This window comes from Paralichthys olivaceus, chromosome 7 (assembly GCF_024713975.1).
Source record: "Paralichthys olivaceus isolate ysfri-2021 chromosome 7, ASM2471397v2, whole genome shotgun sequence".
NCBI lineage: Eukaryota > Metazoa > Chordata > Actinopteri > Pleuronectiformes > Paralichthyidae > Paralichthys > Paralichthys olivaceus.
The window spans coordinates 25,451,912-25,462,368 of NC_091099.1; the positions used below are offsets into that span (position 1 = coordinate 25,451,912).

The 10,457-nt window shown below is 38.7% G+C and overlaps 1 protein-coding gene across 1 annotated transcript; it reads right to left on the reverse strand.

The window, feature by feature from the left end:
- Positions 1-1,954: 1,954 nt before the first annotated feature.
- Positions 1,955-4,447, reverse strand: LOC109624279 (pro-adrenomedullin-like). The gene is made up of 4 exons (XM_020078832.2): positions 4,317-4,447; positions 3,831-3,946; positions 3,223-3,357; positions 1,955-2,880 (listed from the first exon to the last, which is right to left on the reverse strand). The coding sequence occupies exons 2-4, from the start codon at positions 3,932-3,934 to the stop codon at positions 2,598-2,600; spliced, it is 522 nt and encodes a 173-aa protein (XP_019934391.1). The 5' UTR covers positions 3,935-3,946; positions 4,317-4,447; the 3' UTR covers positions 1,955-2,597.
- Between the last annotated feature and the right edge of the window lie 6,010 nt (positions 4,448-10,457).

The window sequence follows — 10,457 nt, forward strand, 5'->3', positions numbered from 1 at the left end:
AATAACCAGATTTCTGGTGAAATTGTATATTGTGTCAGGACAGTGTGACCAGTCTGCAGATGATAGGTGGAGGTCAAATTCCATAGTTATTTATATCTTTATCTGGTCCTCGTTTGAGTGGTGCTAATACATCTCTTCTCTCCATTCTTCAAAACTTGGCTTGTCTTTGCCAAAACATAATTAATTTTGTTGAAACGTCATAATTCCACAATTTTAAGAACATGTTGTCCTAAGGAGGGATTGATGTTAGTACATGCTTTATTCATTTATTTGTTAGAATGGAATGTGCACCATTGCTTCATAGGTTTTGGACTTAATAAAATTAAGGATTTAATCATATTTAGTCAAGCAAAGTTGTATTTGTCTCGCGCTGTTCATACACAGTGGCAGTTCAATGTGCTTTCATCAAATTAACATGATAAAATCCTTTAGTTTAAAAAATAAAAATGGACAGCACACAAATAAGAAAGAAATACTAGTTAATTCGCTCTCACTCTAGACAGTCTAGGCATAAGCCCTGACAACATAAATTAAAAACTTTCTTAATTTATCTATCCATTTTGCTGTGGGGGATCTGGGGCCGAACCAAGCTCACACTGGGCAGGAGGCAGGGTACACCCTGGACAGGTCAACAGCACATCACAGGGCTCACACAAGCAACCATTCACACTCACATTCACACCTACAGTCAATTTAGATTCTCCAATAAACTTCCCCCCAATCTGCATGTCCTGGAGTGTGGGCAAAAAGCCGGAACACACAGAGAAACCCCACACATAGTGGCAGAACCGGCTGAGAGGTGTCAAGGCTGAAATGTTTCAATTTTTCTTTTAATGTGGAAATAGCCGTGAATTGTTTCCGGTCATCTGGGAGTTTTCAGTAAACAGGTCCGAAGTGACTAAAAGTGCTCGTACATTTAAGACAACTACTAGATGCCTAGAGTGATCTGTACTGACTGACAGGGTCAGTATTATACTGGAGAACCAGACCACTAAGTGCCTTATCCTATTCTATTTTGTACCTGTTTGTTAATGGTTTTTATTCCTCCTCTGTCTTTGACATAAAGGCATCCTCAAGGTAATGGTAGGAGAAACACTGTCTGTAGTCCTGCAAAACTATCATTACAATCATCCAACCTGCTTCAGATGAATGCATGGACTAGTTTACCTGAAACTGCTATAGTTACAGTCTCCTGCATGTCTGTGAAAGTTAAGATCGGCATTGATAAGGATTCTGGATCTGCTGTTTGTCTACAACACCAACTACAAGTAGCAATTACAATCAAACATAGCATACTACTTTATACTACAAATTATAGTTCACCAAATATATCAGAGTTCAACTTTTCATTGTTGCATTCATTTATTTCAAAAACAAGGACATCGCAGCCGGCTGAAAACAAACAACAACAGCATAAATCATGTTCCCATACAACTCTTCAAGTTGACTTATGAGTACATTGTGAATTATTACATTCAAACAATAAGCAGATACATCAACAACAACAAGTACAGCTTTTTTTGATTAACATTTAATATTAACATGGTAAGCACTCTGTTGAAACAGCACTGTTTGTAAAAAACAGTTTACCTACTTTTAGTTATACATTATGTAGCCTACAAAGCTAGATGGCAGCACAACACAAACTAACATCAGTCCTTCGACATCATAGTAGAAAACCCTCTCAATAATTTTCCATTGCTTCTGTCTGGCCCAAAACTGAATGAGCGCTTTGCTTTACAGTTGCCAGTGCTGATTTTTACCATTCAAACAAATGTCTTACAAATCTGAAATATGATTAATTTCCAGTAAATTATAATGATCCCAATAATGTTAAGACAATTGGAACATTATTGGAACACATAACTCAGTGATGATATCCTTCATTCACATACAGGACAAGATAACTATTTACACAGTTAAGATGCATCAGATACTTCACTGAAGTTAGAGAAACAAGTAAGAAACATGTTTAATATGTATATTTGCTGTATAAAATTACAATTGTAGTATATGCTTAAATGTAAGGTAGCTTCATATATCCTTTGATACAAGTTGATAATTGCATTTTCTATGCATAAGCTTAGTACACGTGGTATAGATTGCACTTCAACACATCCAGTTCACTTTGAGAGGATCCTAAACGTGACAGTTTGGGGTCCTGTAACAGCACTTTCTTGAGAGAAAAATCCTCCCGGCCTCGGTTCCTCTTCGGTTCATGGATATTTCTGAGAAGATCTTAAGGAATTGTCCTCTATCTCAGCTACCAAGCTGACTTTGGAAATTGAAGAAGAGACAGACATTATTGTCAAGTCCCACAGGTCAGACTTGAAATTATCCATAAATCTCACACTCGTTCAGACATACTGAAACCTGCAGGAAAGCATGCGAACACAAGCTTCTCAGTATTTATTATTAGAGTCTCGCTTTCTTCTAGAGTATCATGAGTTTCCTATAATGGGCAGTACAGATGTAGCAGCCGTTCTTTCTGCATAGCTAGTTGTAAATCTGTAGAATGTAACCTCATAGGAGAATTATCTTTGTCTGTTGTGAGCAAAAAACAAGGATCCTCCTCCTCCTCCCTTTCCATGAACGTCCTAGGCCACTGTGCATACACTATTGTATCTGCAGACTTGCTGACCAGCTTCAGTGGCCAGTCTTCCCACATGGAGGGCAGGTTGAGTGACGTACAGGAGTGAGCGCCGCCGCCGCCGCCCATAGCCTTTCGCGCCAATCTTGTTCTCAGGGGCATTGGTGTCTCTTTGGCTGTTCTTAATCTTATGTAGTCTGTGGAACAGGTCGTGGTATACACATGTGACTAAGAGGCAGCTGGATTGTTTCGATGATGTTGACCTCCTGGATCTGCCATTTAACCCAAAGCTGGAAAAGAAAAATAATTAGTCACTATTTTCAGACTGTTTTCATGATTGAGTTCACAGGGTTTAAATCTGAATAGTCATGAAGATTCATTCACCTAAACAGTTCAATAGGCAATACATTATCCACTGTCCTCCCTTACACACCTTCTTGAAAATGTCTTTTTTCACATGTATGACATTATTTGGAATTTGGTAGTTTGGATTAATAAGGTGGCCTCCACTGCACTCATGATTGCTTTGGGGGTCTCCTGGTGCGATTCCATCCCTTAGTGCATTTCTAGCCCTAACTTTCAGCTAACAAATGAGGGCACAGATACCCCCAAAATGAAGCTTTTTTCGTTACCTTAATTGAGTTGAGGCAGTTTTGGCGTTCTCGCCCTGTTGTGGTCCAACATGGACGTCAGAGATCTGCTCATTGGCTGTGACTAAGCTGCTGCCCAGGTCTCTCTTTGCATGGCTCTGCAACCATACTTTAAACCTGCAACAGAAGAGACGATGAACGAAGGAACTGGCACTAATTCGAATATAAATTGTAGAATACAGACATAAAGTAATGATATAAGAGTATGAGATAGTATTACAAATCCATTTGACCAACATTATCACAGTTATATTAATACCTGCATATATGCCAACTACTAATTAACAAGCAATAACTAAAGACACGTTTTAGGTCATTTAAAAACAATGTGTTGATTGATGACCTGTTTATTTTTCAGTTGCAAAATGCTCCATCACTACATCATCTGACCCTTAATCTTTAGTAACATTTAACCATCATAGTTGTTTTAATGTGTCAAATAATGTATATATATATTATGTTGACAATGTCTCACTCATTTTTTCATTAAGGTCAACCCTTCATTTCAATGGTAAAAGAGAGAGCAAAGCAGGTTTTTTAGAGTGAACACAATGTTCTCACAGTCAAGGCTAGTCACAAAGGCAAGTCACCTTTTTTTTAGGCTGGAGTTGAGCTCCTCAGTGGCATCTTTCACCAGTGGCAGGACGGTGGTGAAAACACAGCAGCAGATGATAGTGTGTAGGGCTAATCTCATCTTGGCTGAAAACTTCAAAAGTAAACATGCAGAAATGGTATTTATGAGGTTTTGTCTGAAAACCTGCTTCAAGTGATGATTGATCAGATGAAGACATTATTTAATTGGAAATTGCCTGTAAAAGGATGGCTTGAAAACTGGTTGCTGCTAAATTGTAAATATATTCATTATTATTGGATGTGTAAGACAGGTTATTGATGAAACATCCATACATCAGTCCAGCCATCATCACTGAATTAATAAAAAAACATTCTAGTCCTTCAAGCATGAACCCACATTTAACAAGGCATCAATCTATACTCCTAAATACCTAAATATGTTTTTAACCATTGTATGAAAACAATCTTAAACTCAAATTAAAATTGTGTAAAAAGTCACTTACCTCAGGCTCTAGCTTGTATCTTGATGTAGAAAAATGATGGCATGCATTCAAGTGTTTTGTGCACTATTTAGGAGAGTAAGGTGTTTTTTTTTTTCAAGGCTGTAAAGAGTTTACTATGAGTTGAAGTCTGAAGTTTACACTGCTAACATGAGAGGCTTTATAGAAGGAGGGAGGGAGCTGTACCTGAATGCCAGACCCAGTGGGAGGGACTGTGGGACAGTTCATGTCAACCCTGACTACCCCACATGTAGACAGTCAAACCAAAAAAATGCAGAGTAAGATTGCGCTCGAAATAGCAATCCCCCAAACAGTGTGACTAATGAAGTTTTGGGTAAATCTTAATTCTGATTTATTACACTCATTTTCTGGGGTATTTTAAAAGAATGGGGTTTTATGCATGTCAGGGATTATAGGAGTTATAGGTCAGTCTCCATTTTTTTTCTCAAATACTTATCCTGTGCTGTGCAAAAATAAATTAACATCTTGTTTTATATCAATATTTTCTGTTTACTTGTTTTTGGGTTGATCTTAATGGTTTGTGGCCATGCATTGTTTATAGCAGTTAAGTTGCTTGCGAATGAGGTTTAGCTGAAATATTTCTAAAGATGTTTTTAGATGGCTCTGTTTTAACCCAGGTTAGTCATCTGTGATTTTAAATTGCTACAAGGGGCTATGAATATTTAAATGAGTACTGCGTTGTTATGGTAACTGCATGCACTGGAAAGATTAGGAGGAAACTCGTGCTTTATACTGAACTTGTGCAACTCCAGATGATAGGTGGGAAACTCTGAGTGCTACTTATATCCACCGGCAGTTAATTCCAAGCATTCTAAACATGGGCAGTTTCCTGCATGTGTAAAGCTTAACCACGTATTAGGGTGCTACACTTTAGTTGCAATGGCTTTGCTTTGAGATGTAAGAACTTGTAGCATGAGAAGTGCAGAAGTAATGTTAAAGGAGTTCAGGATTACCTTAAAAAGTGTCAGCTGATTGTGTACTCCCAAACCTTGAAACATGCATTTAAAACAATCAAATTGACTAACGGTAAGTTGATCTGATCTTCACTCAGGACCTGTAAGTTCAATTGTCAGATGAACATGACAAGATATGTAGTGTTGAGAATAGGGAGACAAAAAGTGAGAAATACTGACCACGAAATTGCTAACCAGTCCAACCCAAAGATATTTGATTTACATTAATAAGCAGAGAAAGTCAACAAATTCTCATGTGTTAGAGACAAGTTCCAGAGAATGTTTGGTATTTGCTCGAAAAATGACTCTTTAAAACTGTTAATCAAAATATATTTAAACTTAAAAATGTTTGGAGTTTCATAAGCTGTTTTGGCACATGACCACCACAGGTGTGTGAAATGAGTACGACAATATCTAATCATATGAAGCATTTCATCTTTTTTTAGTTTCAGACCTTCTACTGCCATACATACGCCAAGCCTAAAAATTACTATTTGATTTACCTGAAAGATAATATCTACTCTAGCTGTACTTTTTGGCAGGGTGTTGTTGCTATTGGGTTGGGTTTGTATTTCTAAAAACAAAATAAACAGACCTCACAGACCTTGTATAACATACAACTGATGAAAGCCGTTAGGGTTTCTAAAGGGGATATTTATAAAAAATGGGCATTAGTCCTGAAAACCAATGAGTAATCATGTTCACACCTTCAGCAGCCTTGTGTTATTTCTGGCGAGGTGAGCGTGAATTTACAAGGCATGTTCTGACATGCATTTTGGAGGTACTGGAAAGTACACAGTTTATTTAGTTGTTTAGTTGATGCTGTTATGTCATGTTATTGTTATTTTTCATTTTAATATGCGGGTCAAGGTTTTTTATTGCTCGACCTCACCCGAACCCATGGTTAGAGCTGACCTGCACTCCTTGACCTGCAGACTTGAACCTGACCCGGTACTCCTGGCTGTAAGTACAGTTTTCTGAACTAAAACGTTTTTGCTGTGACAACAAAAACTCCATACTGAAAAAAGCTTGCGGGTGAGCCCTTTTAGCAGCACCCTAAAACCAAAACCACATTTACAAAGCTGCTGATAAGCTGGGACAGGTTAGGCTAAATCTAATGTATAGTTTGGGTACAGATTAGACAGCCAGGACATGCACTCCAGTTATTTATTATACTGGTGCACTGCCTGCTCTAAACTTGCCTGTATGGATTTGGCCTTGTGCTTGGTCCGTGTTATTGCTAGATCTAGCTTTCTTGAGAGATGAATGATTACAGACAGTAAGGGGTACTGGGGCCTTTGCTACGGGCCATCAGGTCCTTGTTTAACCAAAGAGAGAATTGTGTTTGCACCCTCGGCACAAAGTCACTGAGAGTGCCCGGTTCAGGAGGAGCAGAGTGTGGCCCAGTACACACACTGGACAGCAACTGAGTGTGTGCGGTCACATCTGGCATTAAAATGTGGCCCCAAAGTGGATCTTGTGATCAGATCTCAGATTGGATCTCACCACCACGCTCTTTACAAACAAACACAAACATTATTTCTCTCCATGGAGACCAAGTTATGTTGTTTTTAAGTGTGTCCTGTGTGTGTCTGTGTCGGCAAGAGCTAGCGAAAGAGAGACGAGTCAGGAGAGTTTGAATGACTCTTGTGCAGCTGTGCTTTGAAGAAAGATTTTACCAATTTAAGGGATGATCATTATGTGGTGATCAGTGTTGATATTGTGACGGTGGTCACAAACAAATTATTTAGAAAATAAAAATATGCTCCATTCATGGTGAAACTGCAGCGGGTCAGAGGTCGTCAGCTGAGCAGGAGGTCCTCTGAAGGTGGCCCAGGACCGATCTATATCCGATCTGAGTGTCTTCACACCTGTACTTAGATCTGTCCACTTGAGATCGGATCACAAAACAACATTTTAATTCCAGGTTTGTACAAGGCCTATGAAACAGTCGAGATTAGAATTAGCACCTCCAAGTCCGAGGCCATGGTGTCTGGAGGGGAAAGTGAGGGAAAGATGAACCAGGAGATGGACAGGCAGGTCAGTGTGGCATCAGCAGTAGTGCAGGCAGTGTACCTGACCATTCATTCAATTCCCAAGTCGGATCTACATTCTGTGCATGTTCTTGTTAAAATCACCTGCAGGTCTAGTGGAATTTCTTTTAGGGTGGAAAGGATGCTTTCTCCCCTTTCCTGTTTGATATGGTTCAATCAAACTGTTGCTTTTGCAGATGAAGTTTAAAGTTCAGGCTCTGGTGTGAAAGCAGTCTTGTTTTTGACAGGAGATATGTGACCTGAATTTGATTTCCCCACACGGGTCCAGGTCATACAGATGATACGTGACGATAGTCACCGAAATCAACCAATCAGTGGGTGACCAGTCAGTCTGTCTGATCTAATGTGTGTAGCTCTTGGTTCATTTTGCAAAAAGCGAGTATGAAAAGAAATGGGATCAGTTCTTAATGGCAATGACTTTTAATTGTTACTTGGTTTAGACAAAATGAACTGATTTATAGTCGTCAAAGTGATTAGCACAATGAATGTTTGGTGACGAACTAAAAGATTGCTTATTAAAAGTAATCGAAGTTCTTCCCAGTCTGCCAAAAACCTTTGCTTTTGACTTGTGTTGACTACTGCAGTCGTCATCGTCACCATGTTTGTAAACTACATTTCCGCACCTATGAAAGTGCGAGGCCTGTTGTTATATGACTTACCCAATTACACACAAACGATTGATGGGTTCATAGAAGAAATCATGGTGCCTTTAATAGATACACACAGTGCTGTCATGGCAACAATACTGCACCTTTCACAAGAAAAAAAGATGATTCAGGGATCTGTGTTTTAACACGATCCGGTCCCCTTCTTAAATCATGTCAAATCTGTTTTTCATGCCAATGTCTTGTCTCATGACAGGCAGAATTTCACAACTCCAAAATAAAGTGTGTAGCTGTATAATGGTTGCATTTGTAGCTTTTACGTTAAATGCAAAAGAGATCATGGCGGTGCGGTTAGGGTACGGTCAGATTAAGCTGTGGTTGATTTCCACAGTCAGGGGTCAGTAGAGCAGGTGTGAGCTCAACGTTGGATCTCGTTTTGTGATGTTATTATATTATTATATCATGTATATTATATCATCTATAGTTCCAGATTTAGTTCGATGTAATTGCTACTGAGATCAACCAGATGGAAATATAAGGATCTTATTAACTCTTCTACTCTTGTATTAGTAATCAGGGTCTTTCTGACAATCAACTCATTTATATGGACTTGTCTAAACATGAAGCCCAAGCATTCCTCTCAGTTCACTTCCGAACAATTTGTGATTGGTTTTGTGTGGAAAAATACACAATCAGATTTGTACCATTTTCAGGTGTCTGTTTTCCTAAGGGAAAAACAACAAATTACTGACGCACGTGGTAAGAGAAATAACAGAATGATCTGAACCATGACTGTTTATGAATGTTTATTAGGTGTTTGATAGTCTTGGGCAATTGTCCATATTTTGGTTTCAGTACAGCACCATTGCTCAATTTCAACAACCACAACACACTAAACAAAATTATATTCACATTTTTGGCAAATGAATTACAATCAAAATACCAAGAATTACTATAACTTACTAGAGTTGTGCAGATAGATTATTATGTCGGTGATCAATCACTTCATTTTCTGTAGTTTTAAATATGCATCTCCCACGTATAACAAATACTTGTGACGATGACACAAAGATACACACAAACATCAGTGTGTAAGTGCCCCGCTATAACAGAAATGGAGCGGAGGAGATAACAAACAGACAGACAGAACATATCAGTCCGCTGACTTTTCATTTTTCATGGTTGTAATAAAACTTTTGGCTCTAATTCCAAGCAAATGGACAGTTAGTGCAAGAGAGAGAGCACGTGCTATAAGCCATAAACAGCTGTCTCTATAACATACCTCCTCTGCTCTGAGAGGGAGCTCAGCACATACGGAAGAAATAATGATCATAAATAATATTTGTTATTTATTATGTTGGAGTGTGAACCAGATAGTTACTGCATTACAACTGAAAGAAATCAAAATGATTGAAGAGGAACTGGATTATAATATGCTTTTATCATATGTGTGTTATTACATGGATACCAATAATTCATTTTTAATACAGTATATCGGGATATGTTTGTATAATGTAATACCCATATGTGTAAGTATCCAGCCTAAATCCTACATACGGCACTCTTTTTAGTAAAAGGTAGTAGCAGCTCATTTTCAGTTTGCATAACTCACAAACATTTGACCAATGACCAAACAGCCAATGTGCCATCTTTCCAAACTTTATCTGTCAGGTCACTTGCAACTAGTGCACCAGCTACTATTTATGCAATTAGTGTCTGAATATATTTTGTCGTTTGCACCTATATGTGAATAGATGTGAACATTCATCATTCTCCAAGCAGGGAGAGAAGAGAACACAGAACTGATTATGGCAGTTTTCAGACATGACCTTGTGGTAAAATCCTAAGAATTGCCTACCCAGAGTTTACCTTTCGCACATCCACAAAAACAGCGGGAGGTTCTCTGCACAGACGCGTTCACAATAGAATCAAATCCTCTGCATTATTCAGGCTAGAGGTGGAGCAGACCGAGGCAGGAAGAGACGTATTAACTCTGCTGCTGCGTAGATCACATGATTTTGTTTCCAGTACCAGTGCATGTCTGAAAGCAGCACATGTGAACTAGTAGTCTGTAACTTCTGAGAAAAACAATATATTTAGAAATGTGTTAAAGGTGGCTAGGGGAGCATAAAAACAATATTTGAGCCTATTTAAAAACATACTTTCAACCATCACCATCACAGGCTATAGCTTAAGTCTACTGTGAATATCATTAGTACTTTACACTCTGACTGAATTCGGAGTCTTTTTCACTCGGGTTCAGAGTTGCCAGTTTTCTCAAAGTCTGATCTAAATGTTGCTGCTCCTGCCCAGTGTGAATCTGACTTTTCACTGCAAGTTTCAGATTTACACCATGTGGGACCTGTGAGTCCTGAGAAGTTTGCCATGGGAATTTCAGCACTAGAGCTCAAAGCAATGTCTCAACAGCTGCCCTGAGAGACTAGTTTATCAGAGCTGGACGAGGCAGTGCAGAAACATTGGTCAGAATATAAACTAAATATTGTGTGAAGT

What these genes read in the sequence shown, in the direction of transcription:
- LOC109624279 (XM_020078832.2), bottom strand. Translation starts at nt 3,934, where the DNA reads ATGAGATTAGCCCTACACACTATCATCTGCTGCTGTGTTTTCACCACC. An exon ending in AACTCCAGCCTAAAAAAAAG is followed by an intron (nt 3,358 to 3,830) that starts GTGACTTGCCTT and finishes CTTCTGTTGCAG; the next exon opens with GTTTAAAGTATGGTTGCAGA. An exon ending in ACTGCCTCAACTCAATTAAG is followed by an intron (nt 2,881 to 3,222) that starts GTAACGAAAAAA and finishes TTTCTTTTCCAG; the next exon opens with CTTTGGGTTAAATGGCAGAT.